The following is a 26,812-nucleotide window of genomic DNA, read 5'->3' on the forward strand; positions in this document are numbered from 1 at the left end:
GGTCAGGCGCTGGAATGGGCTGCCCAGGGAGGTGGTTGAGTCACCGTCCCTGGAGGTGTTCAAGAAATGTTTAGATATAGCGTTGAGAGACCTGATTTAGTGGGGTTATATCGGTAGTAGGTGGATGGTTGGACTAGATGATCTTGTAGGTCTTTTCCAACCTAGCTAATTCTATGATTCTATGAATACAAAATCACAGAATAGAATCACAGAATCACAGAACCGTTAAGGTTGGAGAAGACCTTTAAGACCACATAGTCCAACTGTTCACCAACCACCAATATTGCCCACTGAACCATGTCCCTTTGTACTACCTTTACCCTTTCCTTAAACACCTCCAGGGACAGTGACTCTACCAACTCCCTGGGGAGCCTGTGCCAGTGCATCACCACCTTATTGTAAAAACTTTCCCAGTATTGTAAAAACTATCCAGTCTAAATATCTTTGAAAATGGTTAGGTGATTCCTACATGTGATAAAACCTGCTTTTGTATCTTCTTTTTGTGTGGTACCACACTAATTAGGCTCTTTTCTAGGTAACAGATAATAACCTCAGATCTCAGATACTGATGTCAAGTGAAGGGTTATATGATTACTGACCTTCTGATGTCATGGTGAAAACAAAGTGTAAATATTATTATTTAATCACATTGTTACATTCCTGGTATTATCTTGTCATTGTTTTCTGAAATTAAAAGCTACTTTGTTTTGTGGGGCTAACATTCCACAATAAAAGAAATGGGCATCCAGTTGTTCTCTCCCGTCCCACCTCCCCTGAATTGTCCACTTGTTCCAGAAGTGTCTGGAAATCCCACCCTAGCAACTTTGGTACAAGTGATGCAGGGATGCAGCCATTGCCTTCCTTCAGCCTCTGGGAGCATCCTGATGGCAGATCACAGAATCATAAAATCATTAAAGCTGGAAAAGACCTCTACAATCATCAAGTCAAGCCACAGACCCATCCCCACCGTGCCCACTGAACCATGTCCCTCAGTGCCACATCTCCATGTCTCCTGATGCCCTCCGGGCAATTGGAACTGCAGAGCCTATGTGTTTTCTGGGCTGGGGGCTAAAGGCAGGAGGACAGCGGTGCCAGCTCCTCAAGACAAGCAAGAATCTCTTCTAATTTAGCAGGGTTTGGGTATGTTTTCATGGTCGTCACACCTGCCCTGGCTGGCTCAGTGGCTGCTTATCAAGGTGAAGCTGTTTCTCCAGGCATGCTTTGTAGGGTACAAATCGCAGCTCACGTTGATGGTTTTGTCCCAGTGTCTTAGACATCATCTGCAGATGAGTGCACTGCGTGTGATGAACTGGACCAAGAAGAGGGAAGGAAGATCACGAGGGTACTCAGTGGCACTGCAATCACCTGGACATCCCTCCTTGAAAGTGTACTTCATGTACACCTGAGAAATGTTATTTCCAAATGAGAAAGCATCTGTGCCTCCTCACATATTCATTTCTATGTCTTTCAAGGGTGAATTTCACTTTGTTTCGCTTTTTTTCCTCTCAAAACCACAGACCTCAAACCACAGAGAGACTCAGCTCAGATAGCTCAAGAAGCAGAGGAATGCTGACAGACCAGGACTGCCCCGAGCCTCTCCTGTTACAGCTGTAGACTCATCTGGGGTGAGAGAAGGGCTTTGGGGGCTGGTTTCTTGTGCTTTATTGTGCCGGTTTCTCCCGGGGTGAAATTGCCTCTTATGTCAGGTTAGAACTGCCGTGCATCTTTAACACTGGGGTATTTTTTTGTTGTTTTCATTAGCAAAAGGCAAGGTGAGGCCTTTTTCTTCAGTCCAAAAACACATCAAAGGAAAAGGGTGAGCAAAAAAACACAACAACAACAACAAAACCTCTGTCTAAAGCATCTCAGCGTACTCATGCAGCACATTAGAGAGTGAAAAGAGCTTCCTGGCTCCTATCTGACTGTTGTTGCAGTTGTTGATGTGGTTTTGTTCCATTATTAATGACACCAGCAAAAGAAATCAGACCTTGCAGACAAACTTGAGAGACTCTCAGACAGCAAAGAGAAAGCAGAGGAGGCCTTTAAAGCAGGGGGAATAAGTGAAGGGGGGAAATAAAATACTGGAGATAATCACGCAGCATTAAAACTCTCCAGGTGCCTCTGGTGCTGCGTGGATGGTGACATGAATCTTTCACAAAGTCTGTAAATCATTCCCAGAGCTGGCTGCTTTAAGGTAATTAAACCTGAAAAAACTGATTTCTTACAGCCTGTGCTTTATTGTTTGATATGCTCATGCTCTCTGGAGCTGCTGCTTGGAAAAGTGATTAAATTACAACCAGAAGGGCAGCGCTAATGGATGAAACCTCTGTAACCCAGAGCAGCATATCATTCCTCCATCTGAATGCAGTAGGACAGGATTTCAATAAAAAGCTTAGTTAGGAAAATGCATGATGAATATGCCGAGGTAAGTAATCTCAGCATTAATGACCCACTTTACAGCTTTCCTGTAAAGTTTCTCTGGTTTAGCTGCCAAACCTGCTAGAGCTCTCCCATTGCATTTTGGGTGCTGGAGGTAATCAGAGGGACTGATGCCCAGGGCTTGCTGCAACTCAAGCATGAAGGTTAGATTAGGTTAAACTAGGTTACATTAGGTTAGATTATTTTAGATATGCTAGATGTTAATCAAAAACATTATACGTTCTCCTTGAAGGCAAGTGGTTTGTGTTGTGGGCCAGGAAGCACTGTGTTCAGGCACTGCTGAGGGCATGGATGGTCTTTCTAAAGCCCTTAGAGCCCTCAAGTGATGCTTCTCATGCAGTAAACTCACAGAATCATAGAAGTGTTTCAACTGGAAGGGACCTCAAAGCCCACCCAGCCCCAACCCCTGCCATGGGCTGGTTGCTCCCACCAGCTCAGGCTGCCCAGGGCCCATCCAGCCTGGCCTTGAGCACCTCCAGGGATGGTCACCACAGCTCTCTGGGCAGCCTGTGCCAGGGGCTCACTGCCCTCTGAGTAAAGAATTTCTTCATAACATCAAACCTAAGTTTCTGCTCTTTTAGTTTAAAGCTATTAGCCCTTGTCCTATCACTATCAGACCATATAAAAAGTTGTTCTGCTTCCCGCTTGTAAGCTCCCTACAAGCACTGGAAGGCCACACTGAAGTCTCCCTGCAGCCTTCTCTTCTCCAGACTGAACAAGCCCAATTCCCTCAGCCTTTCTTCATAGGAGAGGTGCTCCAGCCTCAGTCCCCTCCTTTTTGGAAAAGCAGATTGGGATTCAGCCTGTAGGTGGGCACACATCAGGCTGGCCCCTCTCACCATGCACTGGCAGAGCTCCTCAAGCCATCCAGCTGTCAGGGGTGAGGGAAACTGGGACAGAAGGTGCAAATTCCTCTATATGCAAAGTTTGGTGCAGAATTTGGTGCTTGAAACGACTTCTAAGGCAGTAAACTCTTTCTGTGTGAGCTGCTGAGCTGAACCTTGAGAAACTCCACAAGGACTTGGGGCAGGAGCCACCAGGCTGAGTTTCCTCCTTGACCCATGTCCCCAGCAGCAGCCCCACTGGCCTGGAATCTGATTGAACACTTCCTTAATACTGAGTCTTTTCTCAGGTGCTGCAGGCACAAGTTTGGTTGGTTGGTTTGGGTTGGTTGATTTTTTTAACTTCGATATTCTATAATTTTCCCTCTAAAAAGATGGAACAAAAATCTCTTTGCTGTTAATCATTGATGCTGAAAACAAACACCCATTTCCTATCCCAAGTCTGAACATTTGCCCTGTGCTGCAAAGCTAAAACTACCAGTATCAGGGAAGCACTCGAAATCTGGATTTCAGTTTCATGACTACCACCTGTCATCAATAGAACAGATTAAATCAATGGAACCAGTGTGATACATTTTAAATTACTCACAGTTAAGTTCATTTTATATGAGCTCTTGACCCATATGTTATGCTGCCAAAACAGATCACTGAGCCAAGAGCCCCAAAATAATTTAATAAAGCTTAAATAAATGAATAGAGATAACGGCATAAAGTCTCATCACCATGAGACCTTTAATGCTTTGAGGAATAAAGCTGCCATGAAGAGATGGGGTCAGGAAGAAACTTTGCCACTGGAGATCTCCTGGGGGAAGGACCCCACTGCTTTTTGCTGTAATGTCATTTTCAGCACAAGCACGATGCTGGCTTGACAGAAAGAAGGGGAAACCACAGGAGCAGTTCACACAGATGTGGAGGAACAGTATTTTGTGGGCTCTTTGCAGAGGATGTGGACCCTCGGATGTGCCAGCACCACGGCTGTGCAGGCTGCAAAACTTGTGCAGAGCTCTCACTGACCTCTTCTTCCCTTGCACCCTCACCTGATATCCCTTGCTTGAGCTTTCAGGGATGTACCAGGTGTCAGGAAAGCTGGAGAATTTGCTGCATTGTGAATAAAAGCTGAGTCCTGGAGTCCATGGTTGCATCCTTTGTAGTCAAGAACTGAGCTAAGAGCTCAGGGTCTCACTTCTCATCTCCACCTTGTTGCCTCCTGCACTGAGGCTGTGCTCCTGTGGGAGCTCTCTGTCACCCTTGCATCAGTCAGGGGATGCATATGGCTTCTGGTAGTGACCATCTCTGAGCAAGGATCCATTCTCAGGATTGGGGCACTTACTTGTTTTCAAACCCTATTTTCCCTATCTCGTGCTGTCCTAGATTTTCTGAAAGGAGGACAAGCATTTCTGGGGGCTTCTTCCAAAAGGTAATTGAAGGGGAGAGGGAAACCCAGCACTTGTGCTGGACACGGTGCAATGGGAACAGGCTCATTTACCAGCACAGTCATCCGAGATGGTGACTGCCCCCTGGGGACACAGAGGTGCTCTCTTTCATCTTTATCAATATGAGACTGTTCAAAGAATCTCAGAATGGCTGAGGCTGGGGACCCTCCAGATCCATGTGGCCCAACCCCAGCTCCATTGGGGACACCCAGAGCAGGGTGCCCAGGGCCATGTCCATGTGGCTTTGAAAGATCTCCAGGGAGGAGACCCCACAGCCTCTGTGCAGCCTGTGCCAGTGCTCCATCACCCACACAGCACAGAATTGCTTCTGGTGGTCAGAGGGAACCTCCTGTGTTCCTGTTTGTGCCATCTGCCTCTTGACCTGGCATTGGGCACCACCGACAAGAGTCTGGCTCCATTCTCTTTGTACCTACCCCTCAGGTACTTATGGACATTAATGAGAACCCTCTCAGTCTCCTCCAGGCTGAACAGTCCCAGCTCTCAGTCTTGGACAAAAGGTTTCACTTTGGGGTGACCCTGTGTGGAGCCAGTTGGACTCAACGTGGTTCATAGCATCATTAAGGTTGGAAAAGACCACTAAGATCCCCTAGTCCAACCGAATCTACCCCCACCATGCCCACACACCACGTCCCTCAGTGCCACATCCCCACGGTTCTTGAGCACCTCCAGGGACCGTGACTGCACCCCCTCCCTGGGCAGCCTGTGCCAGTGCCTCACGGCTCTTCTGGAGAAGAAATGTTTCCAAAATGTTTCCCAGTGTCCAACCTGAACCTCTCCTGGCGCACCCTGAGGCCATTCCCTCTCGTCCCATCGCTGTTACATGTGAGCAGAGCCGGCCCGCACCTCGCCACAGCGCGCGGTCGTGGAGGTGCGGATGCGCACAGCTCCCCGCCGCTCGGGCAGTGCCGCGCTGCGTGACGTGACCCGCCCGGCAGCGCCTCCGGGGGCCGTGCCCTCCGCTGGGGGCACCGAAGCCGCCATTCCGCGCCTTACGGGATTGACTTTCTGAATTCCGCCCCTCGCTCCCTGCCCGGCCGATCGGCGGCGGGGCCGGTTCCCTTGGCGGCCAATTGCGTCCCGCGGCCGTGTCGGGGCAGCGGGGAGAGGCGCGGGGAAGGCTCAGCGCAAGAGGAGGGAGAGCCGCGAGGAAGAGGCCGGCAGCCCGTTCCCGCGGGCCCCGCCCGGCGGTGTCAATGCCGGCGCTGCGGCCGCTCTCTGATGAGACCTCTCCGGGGCTGTCGGAGACGCGGTGCCATCGTGGGGACCGTCACCCTCTGCCTGGCGGCCGGCTGGGCTCTGCAGAGTAAGTGCGCCGGCTCCCCTTCCCTCTTCCTCCTCCTGCGTGCTCCCGCGGTACCGGTCTCCCTCGGCCGGGACGGGGCTGGTGGCTGCGCCGTGGCCGAGCACGGGCGCTGGGCGCGATGTTTGCAGTGCGGGCTGGTGCAGCTCTGCTGGGATCCAACCGGTTCAGGCGACCCAGGCGGCCTGCGTGTCAAAAAGAGTTGTCAGTGTTTCGATATTGCGGTGCGTTGTTTGGCTCCGTGGGCTGGATGGAGAGCATATGTATTTGCAAATAGTTCAGTGGAAGGATGTATCTGCTTTTTTAACGTTTACCGTGCAGTCATATATTGAAAAGAATTGCCTTTATCGCAGCATAAAAAGGCACCGCAGCGAGACTCTCAGCTCAGCTCTAGTCAGAAACAGGCCTTTAAACAAACACAGGGAACAGAAAACAACCGGAGCAATTTGCAGCGGTTACCAGAAGTTCCCATCCGCGCAGTTCATCTCGCTGTCACAAAGCCCTTTTCCATGGGGCTGTTCAGTCTCTGGTGAAGGCAGACTGGAAGCGAGCTGAGAGTGCCACGGGGCTGCGGAGGGCAGCGGGCAGCGCCAGCACGGCAAGAGCCCGCAAAGGGAGAATCCCAGCAGTCGTGTCTTGGGAAGAGCTGAGGTCCCACCGCTGTTCCCCGGCTCAGCGATAGCAGTCAGGCTGCGCCCACGCCACGAGAGCGGGTGAGCTCCAGGCTGAACCAGGAAAAGGCTGACTCTGTGCTTTATCTGCCTCGGGTCTGCTTTGAGCCTCTAGCCAAGTGTCACTAACGTGCCACTAACTCAGAAACTATGCGTGCCAATTGAAACTCGGATGTTTGGTATTCTCCCAGATCCTCACGCAGGAAAACCCCCACACAAGTAGAGTTATTGCAGTTACACATTAAACAAAACGATCCCTTCTGTTTAACAGTGATGAACAGCTCCATAATCACATTAGTGGGAATTGTGTGGTAATTATTCTTTCGAGCCCATTTTTGCCTGGAAGCCAGTGCAAAGCAGAAACAAGGTCCCTCTGACGACATGTGATTTATCTGCGCTGGCAGATAGCTGACTGTCCTGACATAGCTGTTCTCTCAAACGTTGCTAACACATTATTTCTGATTTAAACCTGCTTGACATCTCCTGCAGCCTGCTATGTTCCTCTCGTCCTGCAAACATGATGAAGTCCTGGCCCAACATATTTAAGCTTGCTACAATTCTTGCTTTGGGGGATGACAATTAGTTGGTATAATAGTGTACTTTGGCCATTTAAAATCTAGAATTTTAAAGGCAGGCCAGTTTTGGATGAACACAAAAGCATTACTCTGGATCCACGGCATGAGGTAAATAGACCAGGTTTTGTATTTCTTCAGTCTGTTCGTTGTCATTTTAGTGGGGGCATTAGCCTGACTTGATCTGTCTGAAGTCCCTGTAAACTGGAACACTGTAATTGACTTTGGAAATCATAAATGCCATCCCCGTTTTTTTTTTTGTTTGTTAAGTGCTTGGCAATTGAGTGGTAAATACATTACTGTGAAACATACTGACTTTGGGCCATAGGAGAGATGGAGCTTTGGACTGTTCACACAAGGCAGTTCGTCTTACCTCTGAGGAGGTGGTGGGCTGCGGGGCCTTGAGGACTTACGAAGAAAATGCAGCACCTACTTTTTCCATACATGATCAAACATATTAAGGATGAGATTTATGAGAACATGACGTGATTTCCATTTCTCCACTTGAGATAAATCAAAAGACTAGAGCTTCCAGAAAATGTGACACTTCCTTCCCCAGAAAGACTCTTCCAAACTGGTTCCTCAAAACACTGAAACACAAGCAGTTACTTGTCCTGTAAGACAGAAACATTTCTCCTGGCCATAACCAAATAAAACATGTATTTAGTCTTAAGTTAGACAAGTATATTCCTACTGTGGTCAACAGAGAGAGAAACCGCAGAGGATGACCCATCCTGTCCTAAACCAGACCACCACGATAGGATGAATTGCCCTCCCAAGAGGCCCCACCCTGCCCAGGATACTCAGCTGCTGCATCCCCTCTGCTCTCATTGCCCCCTCTGTCTTTCAGCCCCTGGAGGAGTGTCATTAATTGTCCCGCAGCCCAACATCAACGCGACGGTGGCACAAAATATCCTCCTCTCCGTTGAGTATTCCTCTAGAGGCACTGCCACTGTTGAGTGGAAACATGTGTCGAGCTGGGGCACCACCAAAATTGTGGAGTGGAAAAGTGGGACTTACATCAACATATCCACCGTCTATAAGGACAGAGTGACTACTTTTGAAAACGGCTCTATACAGCTTCTGAACGTGGGCATGAGAGATGCTGGCTACTATTTTATCACAGTCACAGAGGAGTATGGAACCAACACCTACGGCACCATCGTACTCAATGTTTACGGTATGAACCTCACGGGAGTTCTTAGCCTTACCCTGTGTTTAAACATTAAACTGCTCATAAGCAATTTTGTAATATTACGCATTTCTGCCCTCCTTGCAGAGATTATCTATGAAGATTTACATTTCGTAGCAGTTCTCTTTGCATTTCTTGCTGGAGTATCTGCCATTTTGATCTGCTTCATGTGGCTGTGTAACAAATCCTTGCATCTATTCCAGAAGAAGACACATAAGCTAACAGGTACCTAAGAATGCAGTCAAGATACAGGTTTTTCCAATCTGAATTCTGAGAAATTTGAGAAACTCACTCATGGTTTGAGCTGTAAAGTTGTTAAGCAGTGACACAGAAAAACAAAATTGGAAGGGCTTGGTTAAGTCATCCTGTTCAACTCTGTATTAACACAGGCAACTGAATAATAGGTCTTTAGTCGAGAGAGATCCACAGGACATTACCTTACACTTTACATCAGAAACCACAGAACACTTCCCTACATTGTTAGCTCCTGATGTTTTTTAAAGTGGACACACAGTTCATGAGCTTCTGTAGCTGCTGAGAATGTTCATACCATGCCAGAATACAGAGTTTGGGTAAAGCCTCTCCTTCCTCCAGTTAAAGCCAGTGTTCCTGTACAGCAAGAGTTCTTCAAAGTCTGAATTCAGTGCACTCTCTGGCCGACTTCAGGAATACTAGTTCTGGAGACCTGCTCTGTCCTCATCCAGAACAGGATCCAGTGACTTATGTCTCGATCCCACCTTAGGAGAGCCCTCTTGGAAGTCATGGGGCCCTATGGACTTCATCTCAGTTTTCATAGTGCTTTTAGTCTTGTGCTTGACAACTAGTGTCATATTCAAGGTTTTGAGGGACTTATTATGCGGTCAAATATTTTGAAAAGATGTACTTAAAACCAAATTGTAGATGAGTAAACTTGAGCTAATATTAAAAATGTCTCAGCTATTAACATGGAGTTGTTAATTTTGGAATGCTGACCTTCCCATCCATTTGCCAATCAATAATAATATCCTTTCATTTGCAGCAAGTACAACTGAAGAAATTGAATTGGAAACCATTGAGTGTTAGCCAAGGACTGTCTCATAACAAAAATAACAACTCTACCTCAGGAGAAAGTACTGGCAAGGAAAGCAAGAAGGAACCTAAAAGGTAAAGTATTTGTGACTACCTGACTGACAGAGCTAATAGGACCTGAAATCAGCAGTGTCTGATGGAGTTGTTCTGACCTGTTACGATTTCGGCACTGCTAGTCAGAGTGCGCGTTCATGGCTGAGCACAAACACATTTTTGTGGCTAACTAATAAGATCTACAGCCTCTTACCACTCCTAAAAACAAGCAATCAATAATATCAGCCTGTAAGGAAATGATAGTGTTCTTGAAGGACGCTTTTGGCTGCAGCAAGTCCCCTATTATAGACAGAACAACCATTAGGATCACTCTACTTAATAAACTTAATGTCTAATTACAATATTACATTAAAAAAAATAACTGCAAGGATTGAATCCATGTTTATTATGCATGTGCTGCTACTTTCAGTCATAAGGAATTTCCTGAAGCTCTGAACACAAACTGTAATTCTCTCTGAGACAAAACTGACATTGAAATAATGCCAAGATGGTCAAAGTTCCACTGCTTATGCTTCCAGTTGTTTACATTGCCCAGCGACATTAACACACATTTTATGACAGTACTAGGAAAGGCTGTCGAACAAGGAACTGTGCACAGGCACTGAAGATGGTGCTGTCTGAAATGGAGGATAAAAAACTGTCCCCACACCAGTGGAGTGGCAAAACATCGACAATGTAAGAGATTAAGGGCTAGTCTGTGTCTACAAATACCACATGGCTTTTTGAGCTTACCTGCTGCTGCTGCCTCTTCCACACTTGAGCTCACTTGCCTCATAAAGCTTTTACGAGTCGAATCATAGAATTGTGTGAGTTGCAAGGGACCTTTCAAGGTCATCTCGTCCAGCTCCCCTGCAATGAACAGGGACACCTCCAGCTCAGTTAGCTGCTCAGAGCCCCATCCAGACTGACCTTGAGTGTCTCCAGGCACAGGGCATCCACATCTCTGGGGTGACAGTTCTCCCTCTACTCAAGGACAGCTGTGCTCAGCAGCAGCAGAACCACAGGTTTGATCCATGAAAACAAAGAATTTCCTATCAAGTCCCACTTATAAATTCAGGTGTTTGATACAGCCGGTTGCTCCTTCCTGCATCCAGGAAGTAAGAAACTAAAAAGTAAGTGAAAATCCCAGCAAAAGCATAGCTCAGCGAAGGAACGATTTGTTCCAGTTCTCCACTTTAAATACGTACTGCCAGTCCTCTGCAAGTGTGAGTGAACTAAGCTTTGGTGACACAGAAGCTGAAAGTGTGTCCTTTAAAGGTATTTATATAGCAGACAGAATACTTTTATTTCTGTATATCTATTTCTGTTTATTACTTCTAATTCCCAACTCTTAGATCTTAAACATGAAGTGACTAGGCTGAGCTCAGCATATAGCTAGATTTGCTTAGAAAATACAGTAAGTGCAGCTGACGTTTAAAACCATTATTTGTCTACTGACATTTACTTGAATACATGTGGCAAGTCAGAAAATGTATGCGGGCATCAATGCTCTGACTTGAAAGATGGAATAAAGTAGTTAGTGACCATTGAAAACCCTTACAGTGTAGATGCACTGTAACAGCAAAGGAAGTTTCCAGCTAGCATGGTTGGAGCTCTCAGCTTGGTGAAAGAGACAGCAGCATCAGCCACCCAGCCTTGGTTATTGATGCTTTTAGGTCGTGATATCCTAGAAGAACAAGGGGGTATTAAACAATATTCAGTGACAGCACCTAGTAACTAGCTTACACGCTGCTTTTCCCATAGACTTGCTGAAAAGTTTTATCCAAATTTTAAAATGTTTACAGGTACGGTAACAAAATATTCACATTCTGTGAAACTGGTGTTTGTCAGTATGCATTACTTACTGCAGAATTTGATATAAAAAATGTGAGGATGAAACGTCTGTGGCAGTCCCTTGCTACACAGGAGGTGACTGAAGAATTTAAAATGTTACTGCAAGCTGTTAAAAAAGTGTACGTTTAGAAATTAATAGCAATTCATATTCCACTTATCAACTGCATGCAAAACTGCAGCAAAGGCTAATATTTACAAGATTCCACGTGATCAAAGGGATTCATGCATTTTGCATTTAAAGAGATGTCCAAGTTCACCAGATTGCTTTGGTAATCAATTGTAAAGGTCTTAATCCTCTATTAACGTATCCATCTCGTGTTTAAAGACACACTGCCAAGAGCCCCAAGTCCATCTCTCAAGTTAGAGGTCGTATCAGCCTGTTTTCCATCAGTGTTGAATACCCAGAGATTCCTCATTTTAAAAGACACTGCAGGCTCCTAACCACATGGTGGTGTTTTTTTAATAATAGCTAAGCCTGAAAGCCTAAAACAACTATCTTTGCTCATAACGTGCTGGCACTTCTGAAACAAGAGAAATGTTCCCTCTGCGTCCTTCGTTCTCCTTTTTTTTCCCAGAAGGAAACAAACCCTGTAACCGTGACAACTTCATAGCTCCAAAGTGATTATCTGGTAATGAAGTGCTCATTTGACAGAAGAGCCGCTGCTCCACGCAGCCTTGTCAGTTTAGGTTGAAAACAGTGAAGTATACAGCTCAATTTAAGTTTCATACATACATCAAATTTTGAGTGAGATGCGTCGTGCTGCCAGGAGTCAAAACAGCCTCACTGCAGTCAGGTGCACAACGCGCATCAGGCTGGGAGCTGCACTGCCACGTTCAGTAAGAACAGAAGTCCATCTGCTAGCCAAGCAGTGTGGGAACGGGCACCACAGGTGTTGTGTAAGATTCACCCACCTCAAGATGATCCAGAGACCTATGTGCTATTTTCAACGATTATTTTTTCATTTTCATGAATTACCCAAGCCAACTTTTGAGAAATCCCTTTGTCTCCCACAGTTCAGTGGCACAGAAGTAAGAACTTCAAGGAACTGAAATAACAGTATGTTCCACAATGGAAAATTTCAACACGGTATAATGGCTGCTCTGGATACACACTGAACAGCAGCTTGCCACAAGCAGTTGCTTAATAGGTGTTTCTAACAGCTATTCCATATTGCTCAAGAACATAGCAAAATAACAACTGTTACTACAGAAGTACGATGCTTTAATTCAAGCATGTTCTATGTGCAAGAAGTTCTCATCTACATATATATGCATATATATACACGCCTCGTAATACAGTATGGATGCAAGTCCTAACCAGCTCGTACAGGCAAGTTCCAAAAAGACCTTTAGTCGTTAATCACAAAAGGAAAACTGTGCAAAACTTTAGTGGAAACATCAAGGCAGCTACAATTACAACAAAGAAACAAAAAAAAAAATTACGTCTTTAAGACCTCAGGGGAGCTCTCTCTAAGGGAATAATACTAGCATTCTTCTGAATGGCAGTGAATGCCAGGGCAGAAAGAAAAGAACAGGATGACAATGGAGATCCAGGGTTTACTGCATATGAGTTACCTGCTCCTCCTCTGATCCTGGTCTGTTCTTTCTAGACGTGAGTTTACACAAAAAAATTTACACAAAAATTCAAACTGGCATGAGAACTTTACATGTAGATAAAGACCGTCTCCTCTACATGCTTGCAAACAACAGAAATTGCAAGCAAAGTAATGTATGAGCCTATGGGACTCGTACATCTATAGCCATGACACAGGCTGTGACTTTATAACACTCTCAACGCCGCTGTTCCTCTCAGCAGGAAACTCAGTGGGTGACCCAGAGCCACGTCACTGCAGTGCAGAGGTACGCCATCACCCGCCAAGCCAAGAGCATCACGCAGTGAAGACCTGTTACTTGAATTTTACGCAATGGTACTTGCCTTGTGATATAAGCCACTAAAAGGCTTATCAGTTGCACACCTTAGATCTCAGAATGTTCTCCTTTCAGAAACGTTTGTAAAAATTTATTCAGAAAAAGCAGAGGCCGGGAAGGAGAGGGTATCATTTTGAGCAGGCACCTCTCATTCAGCAAAGGACTACTGAATTTCACGTTATAAAATACGTTAATCACTCTGGCTTGTCGGTCTAGGTAGAGCAGCCTGCAAAGGTACAGCTGAAAGGAACTTTTTGAAAAAGCTGTATTCTATATAAATCATTGATAACTTTTTAATTATAAACTCCGCAACAGCCATGCCTGCACAGGAAATAAATTTGGTTTCATTTTCTTGTACAGCCCCATAGGCTCCATTATCCCTTGTTGCTCGGGCAGCACAGCAATGAGTCAAAGCCCCAGCGAAGAGAGTGACAGAGCGTTAGCACGGCGTTAGGGCTGCCATGAGCAGCTCCATTTTGTACACGAAGTTGCGCCCTTCCATTTTATTCCACTGCACTTCCTTGAAGGGCCCTCGCAGATGGTTCCATTTGTTGTCCTGCAGCACGTCGCCTTTGGGGAGGTCTTTGCACTGACTCCGCGGAAACTGAACCATAACCTTGCTGCCGCTTTCAGGACCGTTTCGCACTGCGGTGAACAAAGATTTCAGGAGTATTTTTACACTTCAGAAATTGCTCACGTTCAATATCCTTCCTCATGCATGCAGTACATTATTGTTTAGTCAATTCCAAACGTGCTGGAAACAAATGACAAATTACCTGACATACGTCTACGTTGTAAAAGCTGCTGCTTTTGATTTGTTCTCACTGGCTTCACACCTTTTCTCTACAGTTTTTGTTATGTTAGCACTGCTCTTTGCTAAAGCAAACCAAAGAAACATTTGACAAAAAAACAATCCAGAGAATACACCTTACACGTGCATTTATTTTTCCTTTATATTATTAAGACCGTCAAGTTGTGGGGTGGTTTATTTTTTTTCCCCACTTAATTCTTATCTCTGATGTGTTCCTCAGCATTCTATTCAAAATTAAGTACATTCTAATTCTCACGAGCTGCACCCATTAAATATTTATTTCTACTGGACTTATCTCAAATGGAGAGGAATGAAGTCAGGACTGCTGTTATCATCAAACTGCAAGATTGGTGGGGAGAGGGTGGTATTCTCTATGGTGACAGGCTTTTTGCTTGTGTTTTTTTGGTGTTAGTTTCTTTTTTTTTCCCCCCTGTTGGCAGTGGTGGGCTCATTATTTGGTTAGGGAGGTAACACACAGCTTCCCCAAACATTACACATTTGGCAGCGGATCAAACCTCTGCTGTGTGACCACTTCAGAGTTGGGAAGCACAGGGGGAAGCACACCTTATGCTGCAACCAAAACTAACACACATGGATCCAGAAGCTACCTCAGCTGCCAGTTCTTTGCCTATGAAGGGTAATCTCCAAAATGTAGAACAGATGAGGAGGGAAGGCACCTTCATCTAGTCCAACCTCCTGGCACAAAGCAAGGTCTGCAAAAGCAGGTTGTTCAGAACAATTTCTAGTCAAGTTTTGAGTACTTCCAAGGACGGAGGCTCCACAGCCTCTTTGGGCAAACTGTTCCAGGGCCTGACCATCCTCACAGTGAAAAACACTACTACGATTAAATGAAATTTCCTGTATAATTGGTTTGTGCCCATGGCTGGGCGCCACTGAAAAGAGCCTGGGTTTGTTCTCATTGCACTCTCCCATTAGGTATTTATGGACATTAATGATGTTCCTCCTCAGCCTCCTGTTCTCCAGACTGAACGGACCTAGCTCCTTCAGCCATTCCTCATGGGAGAGGTGCTTTAGTCCATTCACGGTCTTTGTGGCCATTTGCTGGAATCGCTTCAGCACATCCATGCCTCTCCTGTGCTGAAGAACTCAGCACTGGACGCAGGACTCCAGCTGCAGCCTTACTAGTGCTAAGTAGAAGGGAAAGACCATTTCCTTGGGCCTGCTGGCAAGGCTCTGTGTGATGCAGCACAGAAAGCTGCTGGCCTCCTTTGTCATCAGGACACATTCTGGCACTCCTGGGAGGCTTGCTGGTGCCTGGGCTTATTCCTCCTCACCTGCAGGACTTAGCACTGCCCTTTACTGAATGCCCTCAGGTTCCCACCAGCTCACTTCTCTACTTGTTCAAGTCTCTCAGGACGGCAGCATGCACATTATCACCATCAACTACTTCTCATTTTTGTATCACCAGCAAACCTGCTGAGTGTGTGTCATGCCCCAACATCCAGTTGCTCTAACCAGCCGTGGTCCCAGTGCTGAACTCGGGGGTACACCACACTAGAGGCATCCAGCTGGATTTTGTGGCCAAGGATCACAACCTTTTAAGCCTGGCAGTTCAGCCAGCCTAGCTCCTATTCCCTCAGTTTGTCAATCGAGGGAGATGCTGGCATACAGTCTCAAAAACCCTGCTAAAATAGAAAAAATGCACTGTTCTCCCCTCACTTACTGAATTAGTTATCTCACTGTAAAAAGCTTTTGAGCTGGTTGAGCGTAATTTCCCCTTCATAAATTGATGTCAGCTACTCCTAATCACCTTATGTCCTTAATATGTTTGGAAACTGCTGCAATTTTTTCCCCTCATCTTCTCAGTAACTGCAGTGAGGCTGACCAGATTGTAGTTTCCCATTCTCCTTTAATTTATGACACGGGCCTTCTTCCAGTCTTCAGGAATCTCTCTTCATCAACATGACCTTCCATGGATCAAGAGTGGATTTACAGTGACATTAACCAGGTCCCTCAGCACTCATCGACACATCCTACATAATTCTGGGATCTTGTGCATGTCCAGTGTGTTCAATGGTTCTAGATTCACAGAATCATCATTTAACCTCAGTCAGGAGGTCAAGTTAAGTCTCTGATCCAAGTCATAGGGACCTGGGATTCCTGAAGGTCATTCTTAAGACCAAAGGAAAGAAGACATCAGGTACCCCCGCCTTCTCCACGTCCTGAACTAAAAGGTCCTGTCCCCACTTGGCACCAGGCTTAGGCTTTCCCTAGGCTTTCTTTTGCTGCTGACATACTGACTGAAGCTCTTCTTGTTGCTCTATATGTCCCTCACCAAATTCAATCCCACAGGTGCTTTAGCTTTCCTATTCCCATCCCTGAGTTCTTGGGCATACTCAGGTCATACTCTCTATCATACTCTCTATCATACTCTCGGGTCACCTGCTCTTATCTTTTGTGGCTTTTTACAACTACGTTGAATCATGAACTCCCTGTTCATCCATGCAGATCTTCTGTCACCTCTGCACAACTTTGTGCACACACAAATGATTACTCTTCACCTTGACAGAGGTGATCTTTGGGGAAAAAAAAAAAATCAACCAGCTCTTCTGGACCCCTCTGTCTCTCCATAGAACAGCATCCCAGGCAACTCATCTAAGCAGATCCATAAGGAGAGCAGAGTTCTCTTTAAGTCCAGGGTTGTGATCCTGTTGTTTCTGCAATCTATTTTTTCTATGCCAGTTCTAAGAACTATTTTCACGCTTGTCTAAGTCAAATCTGGTTTAATCATTAAGTGGCTTACTTGGCAAAGTACTAATTCTCTCTAGGTGACAAGAGATTGTTTCTAGGATATTGTGCTATAAGTTGTTATTGTTCTATAAAATCCTGGAGACTGATTTCAGAGAAAAACCCTTTAGAACTTAAGAATTTTGCATGCACTTAAATAGAAGGTATTACCTGAAATGGCATAGTCTCCATTTGGTGATGCTACAGTTATTGCTGATGCATTGCCAATACTCTCCACTGGCCCCAGGCCAACGTGATTACTGAAACTCAGCACATGCCATCCCATAACTTTCGCAAGCTGCTGAACTGCATGTACTTGGTGCTGCGACATCTGAAAGACGACAAGAGGTTCATCTTCTCATCAGTATTTGCACAACACAAAATGAAATGCAGAGGAACTATGACTTCGTGGGTTTTTTTCCCCCGTGTTTGTTGTTTAGGTTTCTTTTTTTTGTCTGTTTTTGTTCTTGTGGTGGTGGTGGTTGTTTTGGCGTTTGTTTGTTTGTTTTTAAACATGCTATATATGTCAGTATAGCTTTGTCTTATTTAAGTTTAGACTAATTGCAGGCAGAGGAAACCACTGTATCAAGTACACTATGCAGCCAGATGACTTTAAGTACTGCTTTCAATTAACAAGAAAATAACCCAGGTGTTATGAAAAGGATTTTGAAATATCCTTTCTTGGACAGAGATCTCTGCTGTAAAATATCTAAAACGTCTTTGCAAATATGTATTAACATCGCAAACTCAAGTAAAGACCGAGGTTCTCTGGCACATGATTATCCCCATTAATGCTCATGGGCTTTAAGCTTTGAACTTCAACAGCTTACAAGTTTAGAAGCTAATGTTTTTCCAGATCAAAACGTAACACTTGTTCCAATGAACAACCTAGCACTGTTAGCAGTTCTCTAAAAAAGTCCAAAAACACATCGTCAAGAAGAGATACCATCGGCAAAATCTGTTTCAACTTGTTTTCTTTGTGTTGTGGAGTTTGATGTAACTGCAACAGGCCAAGCACTGTTATTAAAGACCTGTTTTTTGACTATTTGTAATCTGTATTAGGGAGACCGTCACTTCTGAACAGAACCAGCAGCTTGCTCCACACGATTAAGAAGCCTCAGTTCAAATATCAGCTGATTTAATAATGGTTGCTGCAAAGCAAACATTAACAACACAGTGTTGAAATGACAGTAATTGCGGGCTCACTGAGATCTCTAGATTGGAATTGATTACAGTAAGCTTAATCTATTGAATACCTTGTGGTCTGCTCTCACTGGCTTGTTCTGAAGTCAGCAAAAAAGCTATCGCTCTGATAATGAGTAGCATAAACAAATGTATTTTTAATGGAAGGGCAAAAACCGATTGCTGCTAGTGACCTTAGTAAAACCTGGCATTATATTTTAGTAGCAGTTGCTAAATTCACTATACAAACATACTGGAAAATCCAGTCATCCATCTTTCTATTGGCAGTAACTTTAATTCAAGTTCTCTAATGTTTCCTACACAGATAAAGGTGAGATTCTCATTTCTGTTCCCCAAAATGCTGGAAGAAAAGGAAGAACAAGGTACAGGAGTATACCTGAGATAAAAGGAAATCCTGCAGTTCTTGCTCTTGATGGGACAGCGTAATAACTCTTCCATCTCTGTGCACCACTCTGATTTGTTCAACTCCAATGTTGAGTTGGAGTTGAATGGATCTTTGAAGACAAGATACGCATTTATTCAAAATGTATTATAACACTTCAGTAAATAGGAAGCTTGTTCTAAGAGCACAGAATTCTTCCCACTAACTGATAAGAACTCTAAGATAAGGATAGTGCAAAGCCCGTGGAATACAACAACAACTTAAACATCTCAATTTCATCATTCAGCACAAGATGAAGGGTGAAAAGGTGAAGTCTAAACTTCTGTACTGCAGGACAAATGTATTCCATGGCACGTTCCCAGAGCTGGTCCAGTGCTTGTTCAGGTCAAGGAACCTCCCGAGGTGCCTCACCTCTCCCTCTCTGGCACTGAGCCCATTTCCTTCCAGAGGACAGGGGAAAATTTACTATGGGCCGGTGCTATCCTGCTGTTAAGACTTGAGCAGCGTATGTATTCTGGAACCAAGACCGCAAACTGCACCAGTAACCACAGCCTGCTCCACAGTGTGGACACAGACAAAGAGGACTGCTCAAAATGGCAAAAGGGTGCTAAGGCAACTAGCTCACCCACCTGTACCTTATTAGTTAATGCACTGTTGGTCAGCACGTAGGCGCTCGTTTCCAGTACATGAAGTCTCATATTCCAGTAACGATACAGTAATGGCATAAATTACATGAGCTTCACATTTCAGTGCTTCTGTAACCAAGCTAGGACTGAGCACTGACTAGCTCTCCATGCCCAGATTGGAAGCTCAGAGACCAGCATGTACAGAAATACTGTACATTCAGCTACCTCCATACTCCCCCTCCTAAAGGACCACTTTCTGCTTTGAGTCCTTCCTTGAAGGAAACCGTGCTAGTTAACTGCTCACTAAGTTTCTTCATTAAATGCGTTGTAAAGTGGGTGAGGAGCTTTCTTACGGTAGCTGTTCCCTCCCACCTCTCAGAAAAATACAACACTTGTACACACAAAAAACAGGCTCCTAACAATCTGCCTTAAGACAAATCTAGAACTGCAAAACACAACTTGTATATGCTGCGCTACTGCAACATCAATTTACAAATAGGAAGATGCACATGCTTTTGTACTTACTTGCATATCTGCTCATATCCTTGAGAAGTTATTAGAACTTTAACACTGGATTCATAAACATCATTTATATTGGACCAGTGGGCCTGAATCTGAGGGTCCTCAATACGACTGGCCAGACTGTCAATGGTTCGAGCAGTTCTAGAGCAAAAAGACACATTCCACTCAAAATAATATTGCCAATTTGCACTGTTATCTTCTTTAAAGGAAATGAGCAGGTTATTAGTTTGATCTTTTCCACACACACAAAAAAAAAAACCTTCCAATTTTACAGAACCACGTAGTTCAAAATTCTAGGTGCAGACTGAGTATGACTGTTTGCTGTGTATATTTCACATGCACTCTGCAGAAGAATTGATGTGGTATTACTCAGTATCAACTGCACAGCAAAGAACACCAAAAAGGGTAACTATCATCAGCCTACATCACAGCTGCACAGACCTCAGTAAAAGGAAAAATTCAGATTCTCTAGCTGAGCGTTGCATGATCACACATTGTTATTTTTCTTAGTACTTAAAAGAGTCAAAGAAGAAGCAGAAACTGAACAGTGAAAAAAAAATCATGTTTTCCATCATGACACATTTCATTGCAACCTTAACAAGAACAGCTCGTGACCTACCTGCGCCTCAGGAAGATGTGTTTTGCCTGTTTTATTATCTTTTCCAGAAGTCCTTCGTTTGACTGCAAAGAACTGATTTCATTTTTATCAAAAGCCTGTGGTCCTGCTAGCCTCATTCTCTTATGGCCAAAAGGGGCACTAGCTGGATGTGGCATCACTGTTGAGCTCAAAGTTTGCTTGTGACACTGCCAACAATTGTTAAAAGAGAAAGTGACCAAATAACACCAATGCAAGATTTAAGATGCATACTACAATATGCTGCTTCACATCAAGTCTTAAAAGCGTAATGCTGCACATGGCTTCATGGCTTGTGAAGCCACGTTCCATGGATAGGAACACCTTCTGGAACGTGCTTTCACAGCTACTTAGACATCTGCAGTTTCTCTGTTCAGGAAAGGAGCACATCTCTTCTTACTTGCCCAGGTCTTTCCATTTTAGTATATGACAATCTAAAAAACTGAAGCAATAATCTGACCTTAAGTGAAGCAAAGTTATTGCAGACATTTGTTGTTCTCTTCTCATGGAAGTACAGTCTGAATCAATACTCAATTCATTAAGTACTTGCAAACACTAATTACACACAGAGGTAAAAAGGGAGACTGGTGAGCTGTACTGAACAAATCCTTGCATGGCTTTTCTGAATAGAGCAGCCATGCTTAAGGTTAGGCTCAGGACTAGTGTTCCATGAAAGCACAAGTGGACTCCTTAGTCACCAACGCACAGTAAACCTGAATAGCAGGTTGCTTCACAGAAATGGATACGAATTTACTGGCCTCTAGTGGCCATCTGTTATTACAGCAGTGCATGCAAGTCTGAACAAAAGCAAAAAAAAGCCCTCTCCAATACTAGACCATGAATGCATTACCTCTCTGATAAGTTGATGCAAATTATGTTCCAGAACATAGAGATGATCCTCTGGATTCTGTTTTTCCGAAGCAGACTTCTGTGATTTTTTGTCATTGGAAGAGTGACACAGAGAAATAGACAGCTGCAAACCTGCACAAAGCAGATTTTAAAAGATGAATAAAAAAAATAAGGACAGTTTCCAAACAGGCTGTTGAGAACTTTACACAGACATTCACCTTACATAGACATTAGCTCTACAACCAACATTCACCATCTCAAAGAAAAAGAAAATGGTAGAAATCAAACCATGATGGAGAACACGGCAACAGAAGCAGGTAACACTGTTCATTGAAGCAGTGACAGGCCAACTACTAACTCAACAGATGCATTTCATACCAATTTCTCTAACTCAAACCCACGCACATAGGAAAAAAAGAAAAAGGTTTCTTCAGAAGTAGTTGTGTATCCCTTGTAAGAATTCAGCAGCTCTGACCCATCTTCATCTTCTCTAATTGTCCCCATTGAAGAGTACTACCCTTAGTTCTACAGATAACCCATTAACTCAACTCTGTAAAGTTTCACCTACACGAAGCAACGATTTATGCAAAGCTCCACAATGTGTACTTATCATTACAGCTGACAAGACAATGTTAAGTACTACTGACAAAAAAACAAACTCTGTATAATAAAATATGAGTAAATTAGAAAATAAAGTGCATTAGTTGGATTTTACTATAATTAGCAAGTAAAATTCTGGGAAACTGTTTTTCAAAACCTTTGAAAAGCAAGGTTAACACTCTTTGCTTTGTCACATAAAACAGAATTTCAGTCTGTATTTAAGCAAGTAATCCTACCTGGGAAAGGCTGAGAGATGATCTGATTTTTCACAACAATGTGAGGAATTTGTGATTTAATTTGAACAGCTTCTCGTGACAGCTGGGCAAAGATTTCTTTACACAAGAGAACATTCTGTGCAGTCTCCAGTTTTGTCTGCCAGTGCGGAGTACCTTAAAAATATAAATTAATGTCTTCAGAAAAGAGAAGCTACCTTTCTGTTCAGATACCAGATATTCTGCAGTAGTCACCTGAATGTCATCGCTAGAGTAGTAAGTAGTAAGTTTTCTTCTACAAATTGAGTATCTCTCAGAATTTATTTAGTTTAAATAAGAATATTCTTGTCCACTCTTCTTCAAAGTTTTATGTGAGAATTTTCAAATTAAACATCACCCACAAATCTATTTCTTGAGAACATGCTCAGAAAACAACATACCTGGCTTTGATTTTGGCATGGGTCTTTTAAAGAGATTGACTGTCCCAAGGTCACCAATGTCTGGAGCTTGTTTCTGAATGGAAACCTAGGTGAGGGGAAAAAAAAAAGGTTATCTGAAGTTTATTCTTTGTTGTGAGCATACAAAGAGCATAAAATCCATGCTATTCTATTACAGTTTCTGGCAAACCTTTATATAGGCTGATCCCTCTAAATCACTTGGGATTTGAACATCCAAAGGACAGTAATCCTCAGGTATCTTTTTATCCAGGTCAATGTCAGTGTTCTTGATCACCTCAAATGTGCCATGATGAAGGAAAAGGGAACCTAATCAAAGAAGAGCAAAGACACACATAGTAGAATCCTAAAATCATCCAGGTTTGAAGAGGTCTTCAAAATCATCAAGTCCAGCCATCAATCTGATCTACCAAGTCCCATCACTAAATCATGTTCCTTGGTACCATGTCTACAGATCTCTTAAGTATCTCCAGATGGGGACACCACCACCTCCCTGGGCAGCCCTTTCCAACCTTTAACTACCCTCTCCATGAAGAAACATCTCCCAAAATCCAATCTAATTTCTCCTGGCACAACTTGAGACCATTTCTTTGCATCCTATCACTTGTCACCTGAGAAAAGAGACCAACACCCTCCTCGCTGCAACCTCCTTCCAGGTAGGGAAGGTGAGGTTTCCCCTCAGCCTTCTATTCTCCAGACTACACAAGCCCACTTCCCTCAGCCACTCCTCGGAATTCTTGTTTTCCAGACCCTTCAGCAGCTTCCTTACTCTTCCCTGCACACATTTGAGCAACTCCATATCCTTCTTGTAGTGTGAAGGGCCCAAAACTGAACCCAGTACTCAAGGTGTGGTCTCACCAGTGCTGCATGAAAGGGGACAATCTTTTCCCTAGCTTTGCTGACAGCACTATTTCTGATGCAGGCCAGGATGTCCTGGGCCTTCTTGGCCACCTAGGCACACTGCTGGTTCATTTTCAGCCACCTTCTAACCAGCATCCCAGGATCTTTTCTGCCAAACATCTTCCTAGCCACTCTTCCCCATGCCTGTATTGCTGCAGAGAATTTATTGTGACCCAAGGGCAGCACCTAACATAAAGCCTTGTTGAGACTCAAGGAGAGTCATAGCTACGGCTTCTTCATTAACAGAAGATGAATAGCTCTAAATCTCTTTCTCCTCCTTTGCTAATACAATAGGTGCCCAATATAATCAGTTTAGATGCTTGCTTTACACCTACACCTCAGAGACAGTGATGCAATTCATATAAAGTATTATTATTCATAATTCACAGAATCACAGAATGGCTTGGGTTGGAAGGAACCTCAAGGATCATCAAGCTCCAACGCCCTGCTGTAGGCAGGACTGCCAACCTCCACATCTAATACTAGACCAGGCTGCCCAGGGCCCCCATCCAACCTGGCCTCGAGCACCTCCAGGGACGGGACATCCAGAACCTCTCTGGGCAGCCTGCTCCAGCACCTCACCACTCTCTTGGTAAAGAATTTCCCCCTGACATCCAAACTAAATCTTCCCTCCTTCAACTTAAAACCATTTCCCCTTGTCCTGCCATTATCCATCCTTGTAAAGAGCTGACTCCTCTCCTGTTTGTAGGCTCCCTTTAGGTACCGGACGGCTGCATATTCTCAGTACCAATTCTCAGAAGTTACAGTAGAAATAATGAATCTTGCGTTCAGAGAAAAATAAAAAGATATCCCTCAATTTAAAGAAATGCTTCACAAGCTTTTGTCTGCAAGGCCTACTTGTCAGCTGATCACTCCCCAGCCAATATAGAATTGTTCTGTAAAGCAATCTTTACTAAAACTCTTCTCGCCTTTAAAATCATTTTCTAGGTTAAGGCTGGCAGGATATTTTCCCTGATGATAAAACAAGCATCCTCTTACAATTCTGTCTCATAATTATGTGTTATTAACTGATATACGTTATTAAAGATATTCCATCTGTTTTTTCCAGCTTAAAACACTCTTTGTAAAATCTAAATACTAATTCCTGGGAAAAACATCCTACTGCATACCTGCACTTCTGTAGCTCAGATCACCAAGAATTTTGTCTCCCACTTTTCTCAGCTTCCAGTGTTGTCTCAGTCTCAGCAGTTCTGAGTTGAAGTCTCTTTGTCGCTTATTTTCCTGGTTTTCTGCAACTGATTTGGATAATCTTTCTGCTCCTTTTAACAGGATCTGAGCTGCACCTGCTAATGACTTCTTTTTTGAAATCAGCTGTAGAAACTGAGGATTCTAGGAGGAAAATAAAACACAACAAACCTGTCATGGTTTCAGCAGGGACACAGTTGATTTTCTTAACAGTGTCTGGTATGATGCTATGTTTTGGGTATGGGAGAAAAACAATGTTGATCAGTTGCTGCTGAGCAGTGCTGCACAGAGCCAATGATGTTTCAGCTTCTCACACTGCCCTGACAGTGAGGGAGCTTTCCTGGGATGCCGAGTAGCCTATTTAGAATTACTTTCACGTCAGTACTATTTGGCCACAAGATGCACTTTGATTTACAGCTCCAAGAAGCCTCTGAGCTCAGTGTCCTCTCCCACTCACCCATACAGCACAGCACAAGGGCACCATGTGGAACACTACCAGATTTTGTACTTATCACTCACACAAAACAGCCTCAGTGTAGCAAAATCTTCAATACCAAGACAAAGGAGATGCATTAGCTGCAGCATACCTGCTTGGGAGGAGGAGGGTCCTGCACCACTGGATCCAGAGTCATGAACTTCTTATCCTTGACAATGCTGAGGACATCGTACAGCACACACATTTCAGTCAGGGCGCTTCTTAAGTTGTTCCTCACCGAGTCCCAGGGCCAGAGAGACGGCTGAAACTTCACCAACCCTGAAAACAAAACAAATACAGACACAACGTATGCTTTGAGAATGAGTCTTTCACCCTATATTTTTACAAACTTATCACAACAACATAAAACACAATGTGATACATGGATTTATTTTATCCGCCCTCTACCAAGGTAATTTCTAGGACTCTGTTAGCAGTATTTTAGAGTCATTTGAGTTGCAAGGGACCTTTACAGGCCATCTAGTCCAACTCCCTTGCAATGAACAGTGACACTACAGCTAGACCAGGTTGCTCAGAGCCCCGGGCAGCCTGACCCCAAGGGTCTCCAGAGAAATCTCCACTGCCCTGGCCAACCTGTTCCAGTGGCTCACCACCCTTAGTGTAAAAAATGCTTTTTCCTTACATCCAGCTTAAATCTCCTTTTAGTCTGAAACCCTTTTTCTCTTGTTCTGTCACAAAAGACCCTGCTAAAGAGCCTGTCCCCTTCTTTCCTACAGCCCCGCTTTAGATATCAACAGGTCGCTCTCAGCTTTCCCCGCAGCCTTCTCTTCTCCAGGCTGAACAGCCCCAGCTCTCTCAGCCTGTCCTCATAGGAGAGGTGTTCCATCCCCTATATCATTTTTGTGGCCTCCTCTGGACGTGCTCCAACAGCTCCATGTCTCTTCTGCACTGAGGACTCCACATCTAGACGCAGTACCCCAGGTGAGGCCTCACCAGCGCAGAGCAGAGGGGCAGGATCACCTCCCTCCCCCTGCTGGCCGTACTGCTTTGGCTGCAGCCCTGGATACAATTGGCTCTCTGGGCTGCCAGGACACACTCCTGGCTCATGTCTAGCATGCCATCCACCAGTGCCCCCAAGCCCTTTTCAGCACGGCTGTGCTCGATCCTTACATCCCCCAGCTCGCACTGACAGCCGGTGTTGCCCTGACCCAGGTGGAGAGCTTGCACTTGGCTGTGGGGAACCCCACGAGGCACTCCCAGGCCCGGCCCCGCACCGCCGCCCGCCGCGGACGCACAGGGCATCGCCGGCGGCTGCAGGCCGCACACGTCCGACCAGAAGGCCTCCGCCAGCCACACCGCCGGGCCGGGCCGGGCCGGGCCGCCCCTCACCTTCCTCATCCTCCGCCTCGCTCGGCTCGGCCCAGGCTCGGCCCGCCGAGCCCGGCTCGTCCTCCTCGGAGCCGGAGCCCTGGCTGAAGTCGATGCGCTGCGCCAGGCGCGCCAGGTTCTGGGACATGGAGAGGGGCTGCAGATAGGTCTCGCTGCCATCCAGCCCCACCTCCTGCACCTGCTTCTCGCACGCCGACTCGATGCTGATGCGCACCGCCGACCCGCCCGCCATCTTGGCGCGACCTCCTCGCCTCCTACGGGTGCCGGGCGGAGCCGCGAGCCGAGCGCGCTCGGCCCATTCCGGAAGAGGCGCTCGGGCGGGGCCGGCTCCCACGGGAACGCGCTCAGCCCGGCGGCGGGAGCGCGCCCGGCCGCGGCCCTGAGCCCTGCAGCGCGGCCCGGCCGCCTCACGGGGCCACGCGGGCCTTTTCTTTACCAGCGTTCTTCTTGATCGGAAGCGGGTTTGCTCTGCGTTCTAAAGGCAA

General features: G+C 45.1%; 2 protein-coding genes across 4 annotated transcripts; one reads left to right on the forward strand and one right to left on the reverse strand.

Moving 5' to 3' along the window:
• VSTM5 (V-set and transmembrane domain containing 5) lies at positions 5,699 to 18,771 on the forward strand. 2 transcript variants are annotated; one of them, XR_002433780.1, is made up of 5 exons: positions 5,699 to 6,038; positions 8,129 to 8,458; positions 8,558 to 8,695; positions 9,489 to 9,613; positions 18,421 to 18,771. XR_002433780.1 is itself a non-coding variant. In XM_021381977.1 (4 exons), the coding sequence occupies exons 1-4, from the start codon at positions 5,954 to 5,956 to the stop codon at positions 9,530 to 9,532; spliced, it is 597 nt and encodes a 198-aa protein (XP_021237652.1). In that variant the 5' UTR covers positions 5,700 to 5,953; the 3' UTR covers positions 9,533 to 11,470. The 2 variants fall into 2 exon arrangements, 1 of the variants encoding a protein (XP_021237652.1); XM_021381977.1 differs by lacking the exon at positions 18,421 to 18,771 and having other exon boundaries at positions 5,700 to 6,038; positions 9,489 to 11,470.
• MED17 (mediator complex subunit 17) lies at positions 12,627 to 26,609 on the reverse strand. 2 transcript variants are annotated; one of them, XM_021381937.1, is made up of 12 exons: positions 26,328 to 26,608; positions 25,090 to 25,256; positions 24,427 to 24,646; positions 22,569 to 22,705; positions 22,382 to 22,466; positions 21,966 to 22,118; positions 21,131 to 21,261; positions 20,266 to 20,450; positions 19,650 to 19,787; positions 18,493 to 18,610; positions 17,085 to 17,244; positions 12,627 to 13,999 (listed from the first exon to the last, which is right to left on the reverse strand). In XM_021381937.1, the coding sequence occupies exons 1-12, from the start codon at positions 26,557 to 26,559 to the stop codon at positions 13,794 to 13,796; spliced, it is 1,932 nt and encodes a 643-aa protein (XP_021237612.1). In that variant the 5' UTR covers positions 26,560 to 26,608; the 3' UTR covers positions 12,627 to 13,793. The 2 variants fall into 2 exon arrangements, with proteins under 2 accessions (XP_021237612.1, XP_021237619.1); XM_021381944.1 differs by having other exon boundaries at positions 13,977 to 14,108; positions 26,328 to 26,609.

Source organism: Numida meleagris, chromosome 1 (genome assembly GCF_002078875.1).
Source record: "Numida meleagris isolate 19003 breed g44 Domestic line chromosome 1, NumMel1.0, whole genome shotgun sequence".
Taxonomy (NCBI): domain Eukaryota; kingdom Metazoa; phylum Chordata; class Aves; order Galliformes; family Numididae; genus Numida; species Numida meleagris.

Coding starts and splice junctions, on each gene's coding strand:
- VSTM5 (XM_021381977.1), top strand. CDS start 5,954: ATGAGACCTCTCCGGGGCTGTCGGAGACGCGGTGCCATCGTGGGGACC. Junction 8,459..8,557: donor CATCGTACTCAATGTTTACG/GTATGAACCTCA, acceptor CCCTCCTTGCAG/AGATTATCTATGAAGATTTA. Junction 8,696..9,488: donor GAAGACACATAAGCTAACAG/GTACCTAAGAAT, acceptor TTTCATTTGCAG/CAAGTACAACTGAAGAAATT.
- MED17 (XM_021381937.1), bottom strand. CDS start 26,559: ATGGCGGGCGGGTCGGCGGTGCGCATCAGCATCGAGTCGGCGTGCGAG. Junction 21,262..21,965: donor CATCTCTCAGCCTTTCCCAG/GTAGGATTACTT, acceptor TGCTTTGTGCAG/GTTTGCAGCTGTCTATTTCT. Junction 18,611..19,649: donor GGATATGAGCAGATATGCAA/GTAAGTACAAAA, acceptor TTGTCTTCAAAG/ATCCATTCAACTCCAACTCA.